We start from the raw sequence: 23,913 nt of genomic DNA on the forward strand, positions 1-23,913 counted from the left end.
CTCCTCATGCTGCCACACTTAAAGCCCATGTATATCCACCTTTAGCCCAAGCCTCAACGCTAGCAACGAATCACTATAAAAAGAGCCTTTTATTTATAGTTGGAATCCTTGACAGGGCTGTTTCTACTTATCTTTCAGGGTGCAGTCCCCAGTCTTTCCGCCTCACATTTTCAACATTGTCAGAGCTCCCATCAGCCTCATCTTTTATCATTGTACCGCGCTGTCATTTCTCTAAATATCAGTGATGGTTTTTAACGTGTGGCAGTAAGTAACCAGCTGCAGACATGCACCAAAGTCTTTTCTTTCTCATAAAATCCAGCTGAAAACTTTTTCCATCCAGTAATGGAGAAAATACTCCCCCCTGTCGTGCACGGAGCCGCAGCTTCATCTGCTACAGCATGCGTTCCTTCTGTGTTTGTATTTCAAAGCATTTTTTCGTTGCAAGTAATCTAACACTTTAACTTTCTTAAGAGGCCACTAGTGTGATTATTTGACTTTGCAACGCTACAGAAGATTACTTTTGTCCAATTAATGCCCATTGATTGAGCTGACCTTCAGTTGTGGCTAGTTTAAGCTGAGATAGTGAAATGAACTTGGCGAATAGTGATTTTCTCCCTCCTCTGTCATCAGAGGACGGGGCGCTGTCATCAGTGTAATAGTAAATTTTATCAGCAGTAAGCTGTAATCAGTGTGGAGGAAGAGGCGAGGCCTAAGGATGTGTATTGATTTCTTGTTTGCTTGGCGAAAATGTCAGAGACACACAGAGGACATGAAAACAGAAGACTGATGCAGAAAGTAACACGTCTGATTTGCATGCTGCTTTTTAATTCAAAATCTGAAAAGCAGCATATCAACCAAAGTGCACCCAGATAGTTTACTGTAATAAATTTAACATCCATAAGGTGGAAATGCACAGAGCACATAATTTGATACAGAATATAAATGATAGTGACAGTAACCTTTATGTAGATTCAATTAGGGGGGAAAATATCTCTTAAGACTGGAATCAAAAATGTCAATTTAAGACATGAGAGATGGTTTAAACCTTTTGAAAGGGTAATTGAGGAGAACCTCTAAGGGACCTGCAATATGGCCTGAGCAGGATGCAATGCTTTAAAATTAAACAAAATGACCTTAAATTAAATTTTGTCTGCAGCGACTGATGGTAAGCCAGCATCAGGAGGATATGGTTTGTTTTGCCTCTAGTATTTATCTAAGCAGAAGTTGAGCATTGTCATGATGGGAAGTGCATGTCTGATGTATTGAGGTTAAGTGATCATAAAGGTGTGGCTTTGATTTTTAAAAGAGTTTTTTGCAGTGTCGTCCTCATTTTGTTTCATTATAAATTCAGAGTCACATCTGTTACATCTGTGCTCTTTATCCAGTCCTAAAGGTCACTCACTGCTTAGGCAGAGACACCGTTTAAGGAGAAGTATGACAGTCAAAGAGTGATGATGTGAAATCTGTGGGAGAACTTTGCAGCAAATATTGTTGTACAAGTGTAACTTCAAGGGGGGTAGACTTTTTGACTTCACCAGATTTGACTGTTTATTCTACAGATCCATATATATATATATATAATTTTTTTTTTTTTTTTTTTTTAACTCTGTGACCTTTGAAGCTCGATAAGTCCCTGGAGGTGTTTACTAAAGGACTTTGGTTTAGTTCAGGTCATTATGAGATGGACTTAAGAAAAAGAAGCTCCCACCTGGCACTAACCCACTACCAATGACCGTCTGCTCTTCACTAGTTCAATTATATTTAGAAATTAAAGAAATTTGCAGTTTAACTCATTCACTGCCATAGACGTCAATTGAAAAACTTACGTTGACTGCCATTGACGTCTATAGACGTCAATGGCAGTCAGCGTAAGTTGAACTGAAGCCCACCAGCAGTAAAAGTAGACCTGCAAGGAGGTGCAGGGTTTGCGCACGTAAGGGATTGCGCAGTGAGACAAAAATGTGGTGCAAGTCTTGTTGTGTTTGTTGTGAATGAGTTAAAATACAAGATTTATTTTTAGTTTGGTTATAAAATTTTATTTAAGATAATCGTAATTGTAGTAACTGTGTTTCTTGGGCAGGAGCTATAACTTTCCGGAGTCCCTGCTGGTTGCTTGGCAACTGCTGCTGGCCAAGAAGTAGCCCAGCATATATGTAAGCTTCTGTGGGAGTTAAAAAGCTATAACATTATTATTAGTTAGATTTAAAGGTTCTGCTTGGTGGATTCTGTGATCTGAGCCAGGCGAGCTACTTCAGACGTGATGTGGACTTAAGCTGGCTCTTACTGCATGGAAAGCTCAACATATTGTACTACCCCTTCATATGCAGGTGTCCTGATTAGAGGAGTTTGAGTTGCAGTGAAGACCACAATTGACTCGATGCAAAAGAGAAGGGAAAAATAAAAATCAGTTAGACTACACAAAATTATTTTTTTCTTCACATTGTTCAGTCTTAATTACAACATGAATGCACCAGCTCTGTCTTCAGGTGCTCGTGACTCATCCACGGCAACACGGCCTCCTCACCAGACAAAAGCAGGCAAAACTCTGTGTTTGACACAAATTACAACATGTCATCTATTTAGGGAAAATTGTTCCAAGCAGCTTTCACTCAGGTTTATCTGGAGTTTGATGATCTGGTGAGAGAATCACTGGAGAACAGTAGCACTTTACACTCTCCAGGCACTTACACACTGTGACGTTCACCATAAAGCTTTACTGTTATATGCTAGATTGTATCTTTTACTAGTTTCTCTTGGTTATGTTCTGACTTTTTTTTAGTGCAATAATGACCTCATTCCATTTATCTACTCAGTGCAAGTGCTATTAATGTGAATCAGCTGACTTTACTCATTTGTAAAATTGAAGTCATTGTAAAAGATCAGAGCAGTTATGTTACTCACATGCACTTAAGTAACCACTTTAGTCAGCTCTCTCCATTAAAGCGATTGTAAACGAGGAACAAGGTTTCAGTGATGGCGGTATTGGATTACAGATTTCTCCTGCACACAGCTGATGTCGCGGCCATGTGTTTGGCACCACGGGATAAAAAGAAAGCTCACACAGCAGTGCGATCCTTGTGGTAAACTTTTCACCGTCTATAAATTTCAAACAGATGCTTGCAAAACGAAAAACAAACTCACACTATAGTTTCTTTCCTTCTTCCTCCAGTTGCTCAGATGAAAACACCTTTTTTATAAAAATGTCTGATGCAGTCCTGCTTTATTATAAAGGCAGATTTTAGGTGTGTGCAAGGTGGTTGCTTTTTAACCTAGAGCATAAAGAGCAGGCTGCTGGTGTATAATAGCAGACGTTAAGCATAAATGTATTTGCAGGCTACTCTGACTCTAATGAGAGTCTTCTAATGAGTTGTTTTCGTTTGTGCTGTACAGGCAGGTTGTGATAATGCGCTGCCTGGCTGCTCGGGTGAACTACAAGACCCTCATCGTTATCTGCGCCCTCTTCACACTCATCACTGTGTTGCTGTGGAACCGCTGCTCTAGTGACACCTCCATACGCTTCCTGCCCCGTGCTGCACCGGTGGCCACGAGTTCTCAGATCGGCGATGCTAGCATCAGCAGCCAGCAGCATCCCCCGCAACCTCCCGAGCCCCCGCCTGTTGTCGGAGTTGTCGGGGGGATCAAGTATGAAGAAATTGACTGCTTAATCAATGATGAATCGACTGTCAAAGGCCGGCGAGAGGGGGGAGAAGTCTACCTGCCCTTCTCTTGGGTGGAAAAGTACTTTGAAGTGTACGGCAAAATAGTGCAGTACGATGGCTACGATCGTTTTGAGTTTCAGCACAGCTATTCAAAGGTTTACGCCCAGCGAGAACCCTACCACCCCAATGGAGTCTTCATGTCGTTTGAGGGATACAACGTGGAGGTCCGTGACCGGGTCAAGTGTATCAGCGGAGTGGAAGGTAAGTCTTGTTTGTTTAGGTTTCGATTACACGCAGGTTTCAGGTTTTCAATTCCTAATAGAAGTGCTCATGCATCTGAATATTAATGTTCTTTCTGTTGTTGAGATCCTACTGAACTAAGGCTTTGCACAAGTAGTGTCTGATGTGTGCAGCCAAAATGAGAAGCTCATCTCATAAGAAAAAAATCAAACAGACAAAAAACTCTTTAAAAAAAAAAAACCCAAACAAACATCTCAGAGAAATGTGTAATTTGCTTAATTAAGCATATTGCCGTAAAATGGCACATTGTAAATCACCTGTTTAAACTGTGAGAAAGTGAGCTGAGACTTGATTAGCAAGCTGGGCCAGATTTCAAAAAGATTTCCAGAGCACCTTCTCACTCTCTGCCACCCGGTTCCAAACATCTTTTGCCTTTCTTTAACACCAACACTGTTAAATAGGATTTGTGTCGAATCCATTAAAAATGTTTCTTTTCGTCACTCATTGTCAGTATTAGTCTGTATTGATACAAGCAGCTGGGGGTCTGTTAAGTGACCATATCTGTCCATGTTCCTCTATGCTTCTGGTCTGTCCTGAAAGCTGTTTTCTTTTGAAGGTTCCTTTTAAGATAATGGCCAGGAAAGATCAATAGCTCATTTTAAAAGCCTATTAGTTGAAACCACTTTGTCATCAATATAGGTCTGTTCCTCGCTTGCTTGAAGAAGTGGCTCTTTGTACTTGCTTGAAATTACAAAATAGATATTTATTATCTTTCTTATTTTGTCAAATAGCTACAGGCACAAAAAAGGGGGAAAGGAGATTGTGTCGGCTATGAACACAGAATATGTTGTTTGTTTTTCCCCCAAAACATAATCTTATAAATCCAGACATATCAGTGTTCTTATTGGAAATGACAGAAGCAGGAGGTAAAGGATTCACAGTTTTGAGTCCTTTACCCATCTGAGAAGAAAGCTCTTGTGGTGGCGGGTAAATGTAAGGAGGAAATGTTCAGTAGCAAAATGTCTGGTAAGCTTTATGAATAATGATGGCTACTGTCTGTGAGAGCAGTGTCACAGCAGCAAATTAGTTTTTTGTTTGTTTTTTAACTTGTGGCTGAAGCTGCTGAAATGGAAATTGCGAATCCCCACAATTTATTTTATTTAATTTTTTTACATCACGATTTCATTGGGACTTATTTTAAATTCTTATTTCAAATTCTTCATAAACTCTTTAAGAGATTGTGCTTCAAGCAAAACAGTAGAGAATAATGACATTAAAAGGCTTGGGTAGGTCAGAAGGTCACATTTAAAGCAATAATTCTGTTATGTTTATTTGGTTTTCAGCAATTTCTCTTTTGTTTTTATTAGCTCTGCAACTTAGCAATATTTTAGTTATCAAATTAAATAATTTATTATTTTCTCAGTTTGTCCACAAAGCACAGTGAGTTGCATTCAAAGCACTTGTTTTGAGAGCCTGACCGATGCTGGCTGGGGGTTATAGAAACCAATTTTTAAGTACTAAAAATAATTCAGTGCATTCAGTATCAGGTTATGTGTCCTATATACAGTCATGTAAAAAAGAGCGGAAAAATGATTCAGTGGCTTGCAAAACCACCTTTAGAAGCAATCATTTTGAATCATTTTGAACATGCTAATTGAGGCCTGTAGAGTCAGAGTTGTAGCTTTTGGGTTTTTGCAGTTTTTCTGAGTGTTATACAGTCTAACTGTCCACTAGATTTGAAGGGATATCCACCCCTGGGTAGATTGTGGCATTGTGTTGACCACCTAAATACTTTTTTTTTTTTTTAAAGAAGGCTCACATTTGCTGATCAGTTAATCAGCTTCATTTGATCAGCATTTCCTATAGAAGCAGTACTTAGTTGGCTACTGTCTGATCTGTCTAATCCTGAAGTTAGTTATTCAGCTGTATGTATGTATGTTGATATATGCAGGACAAGCACATACTTACTGCACTCACAATTTACCAAGGTCATTTAATGAAGCTCTAGGCTTCTTACTGTTTGTGCTTTTACATGTGAAGGAATAAACATCAGTGTTCTACTAAACATTTCTACAGGTGAAAATAGGCGTTCATTAATTAGCCTGTCACATTTAGATTTACCGCAGGGCTTAAACAAGGTCATGAAAGATTTTTCCTCAGTGCACCCCTGTTAACCATGAAAAGGTTATTTAACAGCACCAGTGTTTTCATAGAGATTTTACTCAGGCAGGCCTGACCAAGTATATTTAGTGGCCTATTTTAGCCTTTTTTCTTTTTTTTAATTCTTATTTTAGAATCTGGCCCAGTGAATGAGCCCATCCACAATCTAGTCTTTCCCATATATCGATTTATTTGAGGCAGCTCACCACACTGACTGTGGTGACTGGAGTACTGACTGGAATTTTTTCCCCACTATTTAAAGGTGAGACGGGTGGAAAAACTAAAGGAGAAACTTGACCTGACCTTAAACATACATGGGGGCACGTGAGGGGATAAAGTGGTTCTCTTATGGTGTGGGGTCTATTTGATGGTTTGGGTCCTCTTGGTGCCTTAGAGGAGAGAGTCACTGCAAATTATTACAAAGGACATTGGTTGATTTGCCACACCGAGCTCACCACCCTACACAAAACAAATTTCATTTACAGACCCTCACACATTAACGTTATTTATCAATAGGAGGTTTGTTATGTTATAGAATAGTAACTTTATAATTAAGACTGGTTATGAGCAATATAAATAGCCAACACAGCAGGAGACTTTTGCTAATTTGTGCATGGAAACAAATTGAAAGCATTTTAGAAAGGTAGATCGCCCCCCCCCCCCTCCCCCCCTCATTAATGTTGTATTATTTCACTCACTCACAACTCATCTGCTGCTAATCAGATGCTATTAATCATGTTAATTTTTATGACCTGGCCCACCCGCTCTGCTGATTAACTGCAGTGCCGGAGGATGTTACTGCGATCAGCACATCACTTTCAGCTTGTGATGAGATGGCTGACTGCCGTCGCCAGCTGCAGCCCAAGACAAAGAGGACGCAGCTGAGTATATTGATAAGTAATGCATTTGTCAGAGTACACAGTCACAAAACCCATTGTCTATCTTCTCATGATTTAGCCACAAGGGACATCAGCCAGTGTTTCAGGGCTTCAATTGCGACCATCCAATGACAGATAACGACTATCTGGGACAAAACGTCCGGTTTCATATGCTGGTGAATTTTACAGTCCAACTATGAATGCAGGCGTATTTTAAAAGGCATTAACTGATCTTCTTTGTTTTGTTTTTTTTTACTCAAGACTGAACATTTACTTGCTTGCATACAGAGACTGCTTAAATGTTGTGTGTCAATAAATCCTGACATGCAAGTGGAAATTCTTTTTGGCTTCCTTGCTTACAGATAGTAAACACAAAATGCAGTTTTTAAAATAAGGTGTTTATAATTAAGGGGGAAAAAATACAAACCCACGTGGCCCTGTGTGAAAAACTGACTTCTTCTAAACCTAATGACTGGTTGGTCCACCCTTAGCAGCAACAACCGCAATCAAGCATTTGCGATAACTAGCAAAGAGTCTTTTACAGCGCTGTACAGCGGTCCCTCGTTTATCGCGGGAGTTACATTCCAAAAATAACCCGCAATAGGTGGAATAAGCGAAGTAACCAACTTTATTTTTTTCAATTATTATAGACGTTTTAAGGCTGTAAAACACCGGACTACACAATTTATACACGTTTCTCAGACAGGCAGGAACATTTTCACACTTTTCTCTCTTGTTTAAACTCAAAGTTCAAACCTTCGTGGAAAAATAAGTCCAGTATTATAGAATGAAACCAAGGACACTTTTGTTGTTTGTTGGGGAGAAAACTTACAAACATACAGTGCAGCACTTCAGAGTCACACTGCTAGTGACCGAAGATTTATGTAATTTGACAAGCTGAACTCATTCTGTACTGTACAGAAGACACTGCATGCGATTGATTGACAATGGTCTACAGCCACTCAAGACCCAGAACACAAAGCGCTGTAAGAAAGGGGAAAAAAAGCATGTAAAATTCCACCCAAAAAAATCAGTGAAATGGCGAAAGGTGAACCGCGTTATAGCGAGGGACCACTGCACAGGAATTTTGGCCCACATTGGAAGGTTTTCAAGCATAATCTGCCTTTTTAAGGTTGTGCCACAGCACTTCAATTGGATTCAGGTCAGGACTTTAACTAGGTCGCTCCAAAGTATTCATTTAGTTTTTCTAAAGCCATTCAGCCTTTACTGGTGTGTTTTGGTCACAAACAGATGGCCGATATTCTCCTTCAAGATGATTTGGTAGACAGCCAGAATTCATGGTACCATTTCCCATTACTTGGTCCTGGGGCAGCAAAACAGGCCTTGTTCTCCTTGAACTCTCCCATGGATGCCCTTTTTCCTAATCTCTTTCTTATTGTTGATTCATGAACTTTGACCTTAACTGAGACATTTGAAAGCCTGTGGTTCTTTAATGATGTTCTGGGGTCTTTTGTGACCTCCTGGATGAGTTGTCATTGTCCTCTTTGAGTAATTTTGGTTGGCTGTTCACTCCTAGGACGTTTCACCACTGTTTCAGATTTTCTCCATTTGTGTATAACGGCTCTCACCATGGTTCACTGAAGTCCCAAAACCTTAGAAATGACTTTGTAACCCTTTCCAAACTGGTAGATGTCAGTGACTTTGTTTCTCAGGTGTTTCTTTAGATCGTGGCATGAGGTGCTGCTTCCGGAGATCTTTTAGCCATCATCACTTTGTCAGACAGGTTCTGTTTAAGTGATTTCTTGATTCAGCAGGTCTTTCAGTAATCAGGTTTGAGTGTCTTTAGTGAAACTAAACTCAGCTTTCCAAAGAATGTGGGTAATTAGAGTTAATTCATGATTTAACAAGAGGAGGGATTACTTTTTCAAACAAGACCAGATAGGTTTGGATAACTTTTCTCCCTTAATCAATGAAATCTTCATTTAAAAACTGCAATATGTATTTACTCTTGTCATCGATGTCTAATATTAAAATTTGTTTGATCATCTCAAACATGTAAGTGTGGCAAATATTCAATATACTAGGAAATCAGGACAGGGGCAAAAAAAATTTCACACCACTGTAGTTATAATACTCTGCAGTAACACAACCTTAAATCACGTTCTGTCTAATTTTTGTCTGGTATATTTTTTCCACCTTCCACTATCCTCTGATTGTTGATTGTTTTGGTGCAGACCAACGTCACTCCAATATATGCACAAGAAAAGAGCCCTTAAAAAATAAAAAAATATATATAGTAGGGGTGCAACGATACTCGTATCTATATTGAACCGTTCGATACAGTGCTTTCGGTTCGGTACTCATATGTATGAACAATACAAAATTTTTAATTTATATTATCAACTTTTCTTCTGACGATGCTGTCTGTGTTGAGAGCTCAGTGGATCTGCGTTCGACTACTCCGCCTAGGCTACACTGTCGAGCGCAGATCCACTGAGCGCAGCGCAAGCTAGCAAGGCAGAAGCTAAGCTGGTTGCAACATGGCAAATTGAACCTCCCCCACCCTCATTCAGATCTGGCGTTTGGAACTATTTTGGTTTTCATGTGACGTATGACCCTGAAGGTAAGCACGTCATGGACTAAAGTAAAACAGTATGTCGGATGTGCCACGCAATGCTCAATTACATTGGTGGGAACTAGTGTGTTAGCGCAGTTAGCTCGTTAACGTGTTGACACCGTCCAGCCCCACGCACGGGGCGATCAGGGGTAGCTGGTTAACGGAGATTTGCAGTGTTGTGGCGTTAACGTCATTTCAGATTAACGCTGACAGCACTAGTGGGAACACAACGAATATGACTGCACATTTACGCCGACATCATCCTAGTGCAAAGACAAGTGGAAGCAGACAAAAACAACAAGCACGCATGCTACAAACTTTACCCGAGTCATTTAGACAGCCGTTAGCACATGATTCTCCTTATGGGGACCTGATATGTTTAATATGCTGCTGAGAATATAGCCCAGAAGAAGCGTATAGTACAGCTTTTATTTTGGAAAGAGCCATTTCTCTGTAATAAACTCTCTTTTCCAAAGATGAGTGATTTCTCGATCAGATAGATTAATTATTTTATTACTTTGTTGTTTCAACAACATTAAATTTAAAATATGTATTTTTGAGTTATAATATATATTGATAATTTTAATAAATGACAAATTAAAAAGGCATGAACATTTTTTGTATCGAAAAAATATCGAACCGTGACACCAAAGTATCGAACCGAACCGTGAATTGTGTGTATCGTTGCACCCCTAATATAAATATAAATATATATATATATATATATATATATATATATATATATATATATATATATATATATATATATATTCATATTCCTAAACGTTTTATGACCTTTTCAAACAGCCATTTTATTACTTGCACACTGTGCCCATACGTACGTGACGCTTGATATATTTTACCTAGCACCTGCGCACACTCACTAATAGATACTTCTACTACTTGGATGAATTTTCTCTGAAAAGAATCTAGGATATTGGTGCAAACCAGTGTGATGTATCAGACAGTTAGTCCACAGAAGCCATAATATAATTCAGTTAAGTAGACTGAACAAGTTGATCTGTGTCCTGACAAATTAAATCAAAATACAGTCATTCTTTTGATCTGTATAATTATCCACCGGCCTTCCACCTACAGCATATGCTGCATTTAGAGCAGGTTCTTATACACACTTGCAGAAATTGTAATGTCCATGTGAATAAACAGAAAATCATTTCCCTTAAGTGCTTCTTGATGTATTCAGCTCAAATACACAGCCATGATGCAAAAGTTAAAGCTGCATTAAGTCTTTTTTTAGTTATCATACAGTAGAATTGCAACAAAACCTCACAGAAACACAACCTTAATATATCATTCATTTATTAAGTTGTTAGTAACTGTTTTCTACTTTATTTAAGCTCCCAGCAGAAAAGGAGCAACATGAAAATCCCACTGACATCATATTTTTGACAAACTGAGAAAGAAGGCACTTGAATATTCAGATATATTTATTTTCTTTAGCTCCGCTTTAGGCAACCACCAACTCCTGAGGAAAACATCTTTACCTTTAGCTCCTACATGCTGAATGTTCTCCATCAATGTACTTTGGCTGTCTTGACAGTGAGTTATTCTGAGGTGTTTTAGAAAAGAAATATTTCATTTAGACAAAGCTAAAATCTGCAAAAGTGCTTGAAATCCCTCTAAGTTCAGCACAACAGCAAGTTACAAATTACCGGCGGTGGTTCACTGTTTAATATTAAAGAAATGCTCAGTGGAGCTTACATATTCCTGACCTGGTAGAGGTCAAAAACAAAGCTTTTGTTTGTTTTTTTTTTAAATGAGAGAAAAAAAAATTGTATCAGTTTTCCTCTCCGTGTAAATTCCAGTAGGCATCGAGCCTCAGAGCCTACTGCAATTTACAGACCAATCTTTTTCTAGAAAAGTCTGCTCTTTGGAGTCAGCAAAATATATGGAGGCTTAACAGTCATTTCCATATGGATTACTTGGTGTTATGCAGTGGGTAGCACAGCGTTAGGATTTTGACAGTCATTTTCCTTAAGTTGTCAAGGGAGATGCCGGTAACAAGCCAGGCAGGGAGTTAAGGCATGGAAGTGTGTGTGTGTGGGAATGTATAAATGCGTGCAAGCTGTCTTTCTGGGCTCTTATTTATGGACAGTATAGTGAAATATCAGTTCTTGGGGCATCACTGCATCCTTTGTGCTTGTCTCTTGAAATCTAAACACTAAAATAAGTTCCTGACAGGTTATTAACAGAGTTCAGAACATCGTTGAGTCAAAGACAGCACATGAACTTGTTCAGTGCCTCCTAACTTGGTTTTACTGCCATCCAAAATTAAGAGGAGGAGGATAATTGGAGCAGTCGGATGGCACGTATTTATTGAAGCCATGTGCCCCCGATTAATGTTAGCTATTAAAAATATTTTAGTCGTGCATGTTGCGACCCACTAATGCGTGAACTTTTTAACACAAGAAAAATGAAGTGCATCGTGATAAAGCTGTTATAAAGCATAACTGTTAATTTAAGCGTGCCTCACAGGGTTCAAAGCACGTAATTGAGTGGTATGGGTGGGGGTGTTGGCGGAAGAGCTTTAGCTCTGCTTGACCTGCTGCAGCAAGGACGGACTGCTCACACAACTTATTGATGGCCACTTCTATGTCACGTTGACTTTTGAAAGGGAAACCATGAGTGCAGGCACGTGGAAAATCCTCTGTGGATCGGAGTGAATGTGTGCAGCTAGGCTGCGCTGGAAACACTGCGGGGAGCAGCTGAAAATTGTGCCACATTTTCTGCCTGTCAGTGTGACTGCCAGTCTGCAGTTAAGAAGAAGAATTCTCTCTGAAATAATTCTTCACACTTACGCACATGCAGCCCATGAAATGTAAGCTATTAATCTCTTAAGAGCTATTTGTGTCAAGTTTTCTGCGTGCAGAAGTAGACTGTAAACAGAACATGTGGTCAGACCCCTGCGAGTGTGCTTCGTAATGGATGGGCAGCCATTGGTTACTAATACCTGTGTTTTTGAATAGAACATCAATAAGTCCTTGTTGCTGCATTAACTCCTGGTGCAGTGTTTGGGAGCCCCGTGCGGAGGATCAATCGAGGTGGAGAGGTTTCGATAAATCTCCTTGCTGCCAAGTAAAAGGAAGAATTGTGTGTTGAATAAAAGGAGAATAATTAGAGTTTCTTTGTATATTTAATGGGGGTATAAACTGAAAGACTGCTGCATGATCCTACTTTGACCAGAGTGTGCCTGTATGTGTGCAAATGGATTCTTTCCTTTCTACGTGTGTGAATAATCATCCATTGTCTTTTTAACTGCTGTTGAAATTGCCTGCTCTTTTTTTTTCCTTCTTATTTGTGAGCTGAGTTTTATGTGCACAGGGTCCTAAAAAGTCATTTCCGTCATAAAAAGATTGAGCTTCCTTCCTGAGTTGGTGTCGGGCAGCTGGACTTCTACACTGTACAACAGGAGATACTAAAATGGACTTGCTATGTATGCGGTGGTGATTAGTTTAGAAGGAGGCGGCGTATTGTCAGCCCTAATCTGAGTTTATTACATTCTTCTTAGAAAGATGGGGTTTGGGTAGCACGTGTGCATTCCCTGTCACAAGGTCTTAAAATGAGCTATCTGTTAATCAGAGTGATTCTCCTGGCTGAGCTATTTTTGGCTGCATGAACATGGAAGCTCGCCTCCAGTGAAATGCAATAGATTAGGTTGAATTTCACCGCACCGTCTAATCATTTATTGTAGCTGGTGGCATTTATTTTCTAACCTTTTTCTTCTTCTCTTAAACAATTTTTTTTGTTTTGTTTTTGTTTTACTAAAGGTATTTTTTTTATTGCCCTAGTTGGCCTCTAGTCTCCAGGAGATGAGAAGTTCTAAAATTTATAGTGTTTGTATTAATATTTAATTTTGGACCAGTTTCTTTTTATACTGTGGTTATGAACTCGGTGTCATGCTGCACTTAACAGATTTAGTCAATCTTCAACAAAGTTTAAAAAAAAAAAGTAAGGCAATGTTATGACAAGTGTCATCTTAAAAAGAACATCTGCTTGAAATAAACTGCAAAGAGCTTAAAAGAAAACCCAGCTTATCATGTCAGCCAAGATTAAGAACCATCGCTGTGCTTCATAAAAGTTCCAGCCAGTTTTAAAGCGACTGCACTTCTTGCATATCAGGCTATTTCCAGTATTTATTTAACATTAATATCCTCCTTTTCTTCCTTCTTTCTTTCCACCCAGGCGTGCCTCTGTCCACTCAGTGGGGCCCTCAGGGCTACTTTTACGCCATCCAGATTTCCCAGTACGGTTTGAGCCATTACAGCAAAAACCTGACCGAGCGCGCTCCCCACGTTGATGTCTATGACACGGCCGAGGAGAGGGACAGCCGAGCCAACGCCGCGACCTGGAGTGTACCGAAAGGTTGCGGGCTCAGCCGCGTCTATGACAAGACCAGGGCTACCTCCGTGCGGCAGTTCAGCGCTCCAGGTATTTAAGCCTTCCATTAGCCCAGATGGCCTCTGGGCAAGAAGCTTATCTCGTGTTAACTGTGGCTGTAGCAAGCATCCCCTGAGGACAGGATGATAGTCTGCAGTGAGTCAGCGCCACAGGAAGAGTACGCTGACAGGCTGTCTGGTCTGACAGTGGACCCACAGCATAATGATATTCTTAGACAGTGTGATGGTTAAAGAAGCACACATTTCATCCTGTTTTGTCCTATTAATCAGACACTGAAATTGCAGCTGGTGTTAGAGACAAAAACATTTTGATGAGATTAGTTCAGTTTTTTCCCTCTCTGGTAAAACATAAGTATGTAAATGTAGGTGTTGAAATGGAACTTCACCATCTTTATTAGTCGCAGGCAAAATAAAGCCATTATAGGTTATTGTGTTCTTTGTAAGGACTTGTTTTATGTCACTTTTTGTTAACACAAGAGTACTTATACCATTTAAAAAGGAGCTATTTCCTGCCAGGACCTGTTGTAGCAGTCAGTATAAAAAGTATCTGTTTTAGCCGATTCAAAGTACATTTCTACTAGACTGTATGTGGGTATTTCCATTGCATGTGTTAATAAACATATGTAGAATAGATTAACCCTTTAAAGCAAATTGTTTTTAATGCTGATTTGCCTACTACGGTATACTAGTACAAGCATTAATAGCTGTGAAGCTAATGGTAGTTCACTATGCTGCAGTGGCAAGCTAGTGTCACTGAGTGGTCATCAGATAACTGTCACACTGTCAGAAGTGATGTATTAATGATTTTATCACTGTTGCCCAGAGTTTATTCATCAACAATTAGTTTTTTAACGCTTAATTAAAATGTATTTTAGTAACACAGTACTAGCAGTATCATAACAGAATGTGTTATTAATAATCTATGAAGGCTCGTGATAAGTGAAGGCTACCGAAGACGTTTTCTTTGTTTGTTGTCGAGGTTTCAGTGAGATTTGAATGTTGCAGTAAGAACCGCAGCAGAGACTGATGAATATTAACATATACTGCCTATTTCTCCATAAGTGCTTAGTTAATAGGGCTTCAGAAAATGGAGAATTTCATCACTTGTAATAAAACAGACTGAATAATGGGGCTGTCCTTGCTGCCATTTCGCACTGTTTCAACTATGAGGAATCTAATTTCATTCAGCTCACTCACTCATATGGCCTTCTCTCTTATGCATCTAAAAATTGATCTATAAAAAGGGGTAAAAAAGAAAAAGGAACAAGTCTCCCACTTCATGTTTTTACATTGTTCCAAACAGAGTTGTATTGAGGGCTGCAGCATGTGGTGGGTATGGATAAGATACTGCAAGTTTGAGCAGGCGACTCTTATTCTCACCGTGTGGTTGACTTGGAGGAGACGCGGTGCCATTTAGGGAGAAATAAATTGCTGTTACATCTGCTTCAGAGTATGCCTGAATAATTTCATATATGCATATTTAGACTGAAATTGTTGATCTAAGAGTGCTTAGACTGTAGCTTGTATTATGATTTATTAACTCTCTGTGACGTATTTACTCAACTCTTGTCATGTCCGTGTTAATCCTGTGAGTCGGCAAATTAAGAAAAAAAAAGGAGACTCGGCTGGTGTTTGATTAATGTGCTCTTCTGTGTAGCTTTACACTCAGTTTTAGATTCTTTGTAGAAGTACAAACATTAACAAACGACCTTATGTTTGTTTCAGATAAGCTTGCAGGTAGCACAAAGTTATTGGATTTAACACTGTAAATGCTCCCACAGAACCATTAATCTTATGATTTAATACTTGTCACAAATATGTTAGTACATTTATTTCAAATTGTTTCAGTTTGTTATTTTATTTTTTTTGCAAGAGTTTATAGTTTAAAATTGGAAGTGTGAGAATAGTCTGAGAATCCTAGGGGATGATAAATATAGAGGATCCCTTGGGAATGCTGCAATATGGGCGTCTTTCTCGACACTATACTTTACTATCGAAGACAGCACTGCACCTGAGATGTTCACTCTGTAGCATACCTTATTCCAACGATGATCTAACAACAAGTACAAAATACACAGTGTGAAACGGCAGCTATGCACTGGCTGTTGTAAAAGTCACATTTGCAGAGTATCTCTATAATAAAAGCATCAACCACTGACACAAATAATATTCCCAGGAAAAGCAGGATTTGCACGGGCTAATGTTCATTTAGGTTAACTGTAAGGTAGCAGAGCATGAAACGGTGGTCTCAGCTAAGGCTGGGGACTCCAAACGTGTTCTTTTGCTTTGGGATTCACACTGATGCTCAAATAAATACTCTTACCAGCTTGATAAATGTTTCATTTCATGTGTCTAAAACGGTGAAAAAACATCAGCTGATAGGAGATTTTTAAGTCGCCAAATATAAGATAAGATAAACTTTAATATCAGTAATGGTCTTAAAACTTGGTCAGGCTCTATTGTTAACACATGATCAGACTCTAGACAGTGTGCAGTGTTTTCTGTTATTATGTTGTGAAACAGGAAATGCAGCACCTCTGTGCATCTTTCGAGTGGTAAATTAAAGCTCTACTCATCAGATTGGTTGTTACAGTAAAGATTGGAGATCTTGGCCTAGTTTTAGAGCTTTAAAGTGACCGAGGCCAGGAGATAGCTGGCAGAGTTATTTTGGGGATCGGAAGAAGTCAACATCTTATACCCGGTGCTGACTGTGAGCTGTCTTTATTCTCCTCTGATCTCCTGCTGATGTTTCCAGGACACACTCTCTGTCCCGTCCTCTGCCGAGCTCCTGTCTCTACAGTAATCTCCCCCCCCCCCCTTCTTCCACTTTCAACCTCTCATCATCACCAATTTCTTTTTTTCCACCACCCTCCACTTTTTTCTCCCTGCTGCTTGCTCACTTTGCTTTAAAGCTGAGCTCACCATTATTGCTCTTTCCTACCTTGACTTCATGTTATCATGATCATTTCTCACTAAGTAGCCTTCATTCTCAATTTATCTTCCCTGTCTACTCCAGATTTCTGTCAGTCTTCCACCTCTGTTGACTTATTTCCACCCACTTATCGCCCCTCAGCACTCCTGTGCTTCCTAAACATTGCAGTCATATTTCCCCAATCCATTCTGATGCCTTATTCTTGTCTCTCATCAAACTTTCCTCATTTTCTTCCTCTGCTGTCAGTTTTCCTTTCTGTCTCTGCCTCCCTACACTTCCTCCTCCTACTCCCTTCTTCCTGTTGCAGTCCTTCTTTTTTTTTTCTTTCCTCCTTACTGTATCTAGGGCACGAGTGTTGAGCAATCTCTCCAAGCCTCTGACAACTGGATCAATCGTCAGTCCCCTGATAATAACCTACCATCCACCATCTGCACTTTCCTGCCCAAACGCTGTCTGCCACTGAGCACCTTTATTTTCTCAATCCCCTTGTGGTTGGTTGATAGTTCAGAAATGCACTTTGTTCCCCTGATAAGGTGGAATCACGCTATCAAAGAAAAATAGCTTTTGTGGTGTGTGCAGACGACCCTGCGCGGGTATCTGTGGTACAATCTGCACGGCAACTTTGGCATGAACAGTGCCATCCTTTGTGACCGCAACGAGTCACCCTTCACCACTCGTTCAATCGAGGAAAAGCGAGTTAGCCTGTGTCTGTGTCTGAGTTTCCAGACTTGTACTGTATCATTACTGTCATGTTGAGACCGGTTAAAGAGCAGCCTAGTCCCTCGGCAAAAGAGCAGCAACTACATACACTTACTAGTTTTGCTACAGAAACGGTGTTACTCATGAGAAATGGCTAATAGCTACTAGGGCTGCCACAAACGATTATTTTGATAGTCGACTAGTCACCGATTATTTTTGCGATTAGTCGACTAATCAGATCATCATCCACTGGACGCAAAACTACAGCTTATTGCACCAGCAGCATCTGCTCTTATATAACTATCATTAGCTTACAGCTTTAAGTGTTTATTCTTAGTTAGCGTATTGTCTGTCTTGTCTTAATGTTGGTTTAAAATGGAGCACTGTAACAAAAAATAATTTCCCCCAGGGATCAATAAAGTATTCTGATTCTGATTAAGGTCTGTGCTAACTAAAAATAAAGACAAGATGATTGTTTATTAAATTTTAATGAAATTTGCGGATTGTTTCGGTGAAGTTTAATAAACTCCTTGCTATCTAAAATATAACAGGACACTGGAGTATATTCTGGAGCATCTCACACTTCTGATAATCAGCTGTCTGCTTGACGTTTATTCAGCTGTGTAAAAACTATAACTTTAATCTCAGACAAACTGATTTACTCAGGAACAAATAAAATACTAAAAAAAAAGCCAAACAATAACATTTTAAGTTATCTAAGTGACTCATATATATTTAACCTGAGTAGCGAAAGACGCGGTGGGTTTGAAAACGATTTGCGGGGAGTCCGGTGTTCTCACGGCGCTAGTGAGCCTAGCCCCCGGCTCGCTAACGAGCTAGTGGGTAACAGATGTCTCCGAAAACGTCGGAGCGCTTTTGAAAATATGTGGTGTCCTGATAAACTGAGCAGATATTTGAGGTTTACACAGCTACATTCTCGCCTGAAAATATGTTAAACGTTTATTTTGTGACCCAGAAAGAATAATAAGAGTAACATTAAAACTAACCAGCTGCTGCCATTGTTGGAAACTGCGCTGGGCCGCGCTATGAATTCTGGGACACAGCTGCTTCTTCTTCTTCTTCGGGGTTTAACGGTAGCTGACATCCTTGTACATGCAATGCTGCCATCTTCTGTTTCAGTCCGTTATTACACTCTTAAATCCTGCCACTTATTCCTGCGTCTTTTGTGATCTTACAAAGCTTCAAACGACGCGTCGACTATTAAATCAGTCGTCGACGATTTTGATAGTCGACGTAATCGTGACTAGTCGACAAATCGTGGCAGCCCTAATAGCTACACTGCTTGTAGGATAAGCATTATGGTTGACATGTCTCAGATTAGTACAGAGCCATGGTTTCACTTTAGTAAATACTTAATAATAATGTATGTAGATGGAGAGGAAGAACAGCTAACATCAGCTACATGAGGTTTAGTGATGATACTGAACCACAGTCGGCTTACTTTGTCTTTTTTTTAATGTATGAACACAAAATATCCTTTCAGGAATTTTTCTTCCTTTTTCAACCAAACCCAGTCAGTGATCTAATAAATATGTCAGTCAATAATAACTGCTACCACAATCTGATTTCATGCTTCGAACAGAACAAGTAGTTTTTCCCAGATCAGCGGGGATCATTTAGGTTGGTTAACTTCCAGCAGCTGCTCTTTGCTCCGTTACATCCTTGCAAATCTTGGTGCTTTTTGTTTTTATTTTAATTCTTATAGTCCTATTTTGTGGGCGCTCTTGATGAGAAGTCGCCCACCTCTCGTCTGATGGCTGAATGTGAGGCTGCAGAGATAAGAGATGTGGCGTTTGCATTTGAGCAGCTTAAAAACAGCTCTGATAGAGGTGAAGGAGACTGAACTGTAAACGGTGGATTCGACATCAAAAGCGGTAGCGCCGGGTCACAGGCGTGAAACGTCTTTCTTTGAATCCTTTGTGGATTATTAAGCAATCTGAACCCATCACAGGAAAAAGAATGCAACTATACCGAGAGATTATCCTGCATGTAAATACTTTGAGGTGGTGTTGCAGAGAAAGGTGTGATTTTCAAAAAAGTCTTTAGAATTGTATCTTTTCATATCAAAGTCAACAGTGTCTGTCGTGGCTGAGTATTTATCGAGATCTTCTAGGGTCTTGGAAAAATGCTGTTTGCTCACAATCCCCGTGCAAAATAACACAAAGTTTCAAAGAAGAATGGTGCAGGGGAATTTCAGAGCATTAGGTGTAAAGCTGCTGAAGAGCTTTCTGCACAGACTGAAGACTGAAGTAACCAAAGAGGAATTTTCTCACAGTTTGGGGGGAAAAAACTGACTGATTAATCAATATCGAAAAAAAAAAACACTTTGCAGTCCTAAATACATTAAAACTTTCCAAAAAAACACCACTTATTATTGTTTTTTAATTAAATTTGCTGTTTTAGCTGTGCGTGTGCTGTAGTGATGGAAAAATCACACTTCCATCGACTGTTGTCTCGTCACTTGTCAGGTCTTTTGTTGTCCGCACATGTACTGCAGGCACTGTGCACGCTTTCAAGTGTTCGTCTCACACACTCGGTCATGTACACAAGCGTGATTTACACAGGCGTATTTCTAGCCGCATGTCATCCCCGTCTCCAGACTTATTGCTAAACAGCTAGGGAGCCCGAGCGGTGGAGGTGGAATCTCGTCTATATTCCCTGCCCATCCTTTATTGATGGCAGAGTAATCACAGGGCCAGAGTACAAATCCACTTACTCTCTGCATTGCCTTAAGTAATGGATTTATGAGTGCATTAAAGAGCCGTAGTCATCCAGAGGCCCCTGCCAGACTGTCTCTCTCCTTCATTCTCTTCCTGATCGACTGTCTTTGAGCCTCACTAGGCCTCATCTGCTTCTGCTTTCTCAGCGTATGTGATGTGAGATCTCTCCGTCTTCTGATTTCAATTGTCTCCTCACTATTGGCTCATTTTCACCCTCTCCCATCTAGGCCTGGCTTTAAGAGCTCTTGTGTGAGCCATCACTCCATTACTCTCCTTTTCCTTGACTTTTTGACCCTTTCTCTTCTTTATCCTTGGAGGAGCCTCGATTAGAAAACATTCTCCTCGTTTTTTTTGTTGTTTTTCTGCTGTGCACACCAAAGAGTAAGGCAAAAGCAGAGATCATTCTTGAACCGCTCGCTGCTTCGGGGTCTTGAAATGAAGTCGGAGCTGAACTATAGTGACACAAAGGTGATCCAGTGTCAGAGGTGGCAGTGTGGAAAGTAAAAATCATCCGAGTTTCTACTTAAGCTCTGACTGGAGGAGATGCGGGGATGCAAATAGAGAAGTTGCAGTATATCAACTTCTTCTTTCACTCTGTTGTTCCCTCATACTGCTCCTCTATTCCTTTCCACACTGTCTTCTCTCTCCTCTCTGTCCTCCTTATTAAGCTCAGTGTGCAGAGACACAGCCGTACTGCACATCCCAGGAGAAGCTCGTCCTAGTGTGTGTGTGTGTGTGTGTGTGTGTGTGTGTGTGTGTGTGTGCACTCTCTCTCACACACACACAAACAGCAAGGAACATCACATGGGTAATAATACAAAATCCAGGGTAGTTAAAATGTTAAGCTTCTGACCAGTGATTGATTCTAAAGTAGGCTCATTGTGATTGATCATTGAGAGTATTAAAAAAGGGAAAAAAAAGATGAGCCATTATATAAACAGACCACCAGAGGAGTGTATTAAGAGACAGACTCGGATTTAAAAAGCTTCCAGTAAACTAAAAATAGCACGTTATCAGCCAGTAATCATCAAGTTCTTAAAGAAGTCAGTCAAATGAGACCAAGTGTCTTTGAATAAATGTTTTTTCTCCCGCAATTTTGACTTATTTATCTGCTGCACCCACCCCACTCACTTCCCATTACCACAGACTCCTCCGAAGGCGTGTCCCTCCAGATGGGCAACTCCAAAGACTTCATCCTCAGCTTGGACCTCAAGTTTATCTCCAACGGCAGCGTGTCTGTAATCCTTGAAACCACAGAGAAGGGCCCTCCCTTCACAATCCACTACGTGACCAGCACACAGCTCATCGCCTTCAGAGAGCGTGACATCACCTACGGGATTGGACCGCGAACCGCTTGGAGCACTCTGACCCGGGATCTGCTCACCGACCTCAGGAAGGGCGTCGGGCTGTCCAACACAAAGGCTGTTAAGGCCACAAAGGTCCGTTCAACTCAAAGCGCTGGTTCAAAAAGCACCTCTGCTCAAATATTTGTGGTCTAGTGACGATGCACTTGCAGCTGGGATAATTAGTTGATTAGTTGAACTGGCAGCTCTCATTTTAAAAGCAAAAGTTCCACAAAAAAACCTTTTAATGTACTTTTTGTACATTTTTCACTACTTTCTCACATTTTATAGAAAACAGTCCATTAAGGAAGTATAGTTACATTTATGGTGATGTATGCTTTTCATTATCAAAGCTACTTACAAGTCTTTGCCACTTGTATTGTGTCAGAGGGTTTCTTTGTGTTAGATTTAACTCCATGTATGTGAACTAAATACTGTTATTATTTGGCTTTATGAAGACTAAATCTGCAGTGTGTTGAACTCATGAATGCCAAGTCCTAACTCCCTTCATCTACTGTCTCTTTTCAGATTATGCCCAGACGTGTGGTGCGATTAGTCCTGCATGGGCGTGGATTTGTTGACAACATCACCATCTCCACCACTGCGCACATGGCCGCCTTCTTTGCCGCCAGCGACTGGCTGCTGCGCAACCAGGACGAGCGAGGCGGATGGCCTATCATGGTCACCCGTAAACTAGGCGAAGGCTTCAGACCTCTGGAGCCCGGCTGGTACTCGGCCATGGCTCAGGGCCAGGCCATGTCCACCCTTGTGAGAGCCTACCTCCTCACCAAGGACCAGGCGTACCTCAACGCTGCCCTGAAGGCAGTAGGACCTTATAAGGTGCCTTCAGCACAGCATGGGGTCAAAGCTGTGTTCATGAACAAGTATGACTGGTATGAAGAATACCCCACCACACCCAGCTCCTTTGTGCTCAACGGCTTCATCTACTCCCTGCTGGGGCTCTACGACTTGACTGAGACAGCTGGAGAGAAGCTCGGCAGGGAGGCAGGGCAACTGTTCAGCCGCGGCATGGAGTCGCTGAAGGCCATGCTGCCGCTCTTTGACACCGGGTCTGGGAGCATTTATGACCTGCGTCACTTCATGTTGGGCACTGCGCCCAACTTGGCTCGCTGGGACTATCACACCACACACATTAATCAGCTACAGCTGCTGGCATCCATAGACAACTCCCCCATCTTCAAGGATGTGGTCAAGCGCTGGAAAACCTACTTAAAGGGGATTCGTGCCAAGCACAATTAGACTAAACTCCAACCCACACACTATAAAGGCTGAGATGAGAAGAAGATCGATATATTCTGTGCGACTGAAGGAATGAATGAGCGGCCTATGCTCGCGTGCACGTCCTCGATCTGGTTGAAGTCCAAAATCTGAAGTATGAGTTTAATCAGCTGAAGCTCTCAATACTCTCTCGTGTGCTCTGTTGCAGGTTTTTTAATTTCTGCAACATCCACTGTAGCTCTCCTCTGCCTGTTTCTTTTCTTTTCCTTCACCTCTTGAGTTAGTGTTTGTAGTTATGCACAAACCTCATTTCAAGGTGAGAGTGTCTGCATTCAGGAAGAAAGTGTGTATGTGTTCGTGCGTGTGTGCGTGTGTGTGTGCGTTTTTAAAAAGAATATATGACATTGGTGAAAGATTAAAAACTCTGTGAATCACATTTCAGACATTCTTCGATGCATCCAGCACATTTTTCTTCTGCAATTGTATTTTTTTTAACGTCATTTCAGATTAAAGTTTATTAAAACAAACTGTATATAACAGAATATATTATAAATTATTTGAAGGAGAACGTTGCCAAAAAACAAAAAAGCGCATCTTTTCAATATATAAGAAGCATTCGAATATTTCACCACAACAACATTTTTAATGCAAACCCTTCAATACTAAACAGTTTTAAATTACAACGCAGGACTTTTTTTTTAAGTGTCTCACATTTAATGTTTGGTTAGAGATGTTTATTAGAGAATTCATCCCTTTGTGGAAATGCTAGAAAATCAAACGTTTTATGATTCTGTCTAAACACAGATTAATGTTAGCCAATAATTATAGTATTATGTCTTTAGTAGATTTATCTTTTCCCCTCTAAAGTAAATGTGAGGCTTCTGTTAAGCTGCTTGAAAGCTGCTCTGAGTAATAATCGAGCTCGTTCTCAGTAGCAATGTGATTGTTCCTGTGGTATTCACTGAGATAAATCAATGCAGCCCTGCAATAATGCTTAAAAATGAGGAAGTTATCATAATTAGCTGT

General features: G+C 40.4%; 1 protein-coding gene across 1 annotated transcript in view; it reads left to right on the forward strand.

The window, feature by feature from the left end:
• Window positions 1-23,419, forward strand: part of glceb (glucuronic acid epimerase b) — a 55,938-nt gene extending 32,519 nt beyond the window's left edge. The window contains exons 3-6 of the mRNA XM_026162849.2: window positions 3,391-3,920; window positions 13,719-13,964; window positions 21,452-21,744; window positions 22,177-23,419. Of these exons, the coding sequence (XP_026018634.1) occupies window positions 3,404-3,920; window positions 13,719-13,964; window positions 21,452-21,744; window positions 22,177-22,908 (1,788 nt within the window). The 5' untranslated portion in view covers window positions 3,391-3,403 and the 3' untranslated portion in view covers window positions 22,909-23,419. The remainder of the gene's footprint in view (window positions 1-3,390; window positions 3,921-13,718; window positions 13,965-21,451; window positions 21,745-22,176) is intronic.
• The last annotated feature ends 494 nt before the right edge of the window (window positions 23,420-23,913 follow it).

Source organism: Astatotilapia calliptera, chromosome 1 (assembly GCF_964374335.1).
Source record: "Astatotilapia calliptera chromosome 1, fAstCal68.1, whole genome shotgun sequence".
Taxonomy (NCBI): Eukaryota; Metazoa; Chordata; class Actinopteri; order Cichliformes; family Cichlidae; genus Astatotilapia; species Astatotilapia calliptera.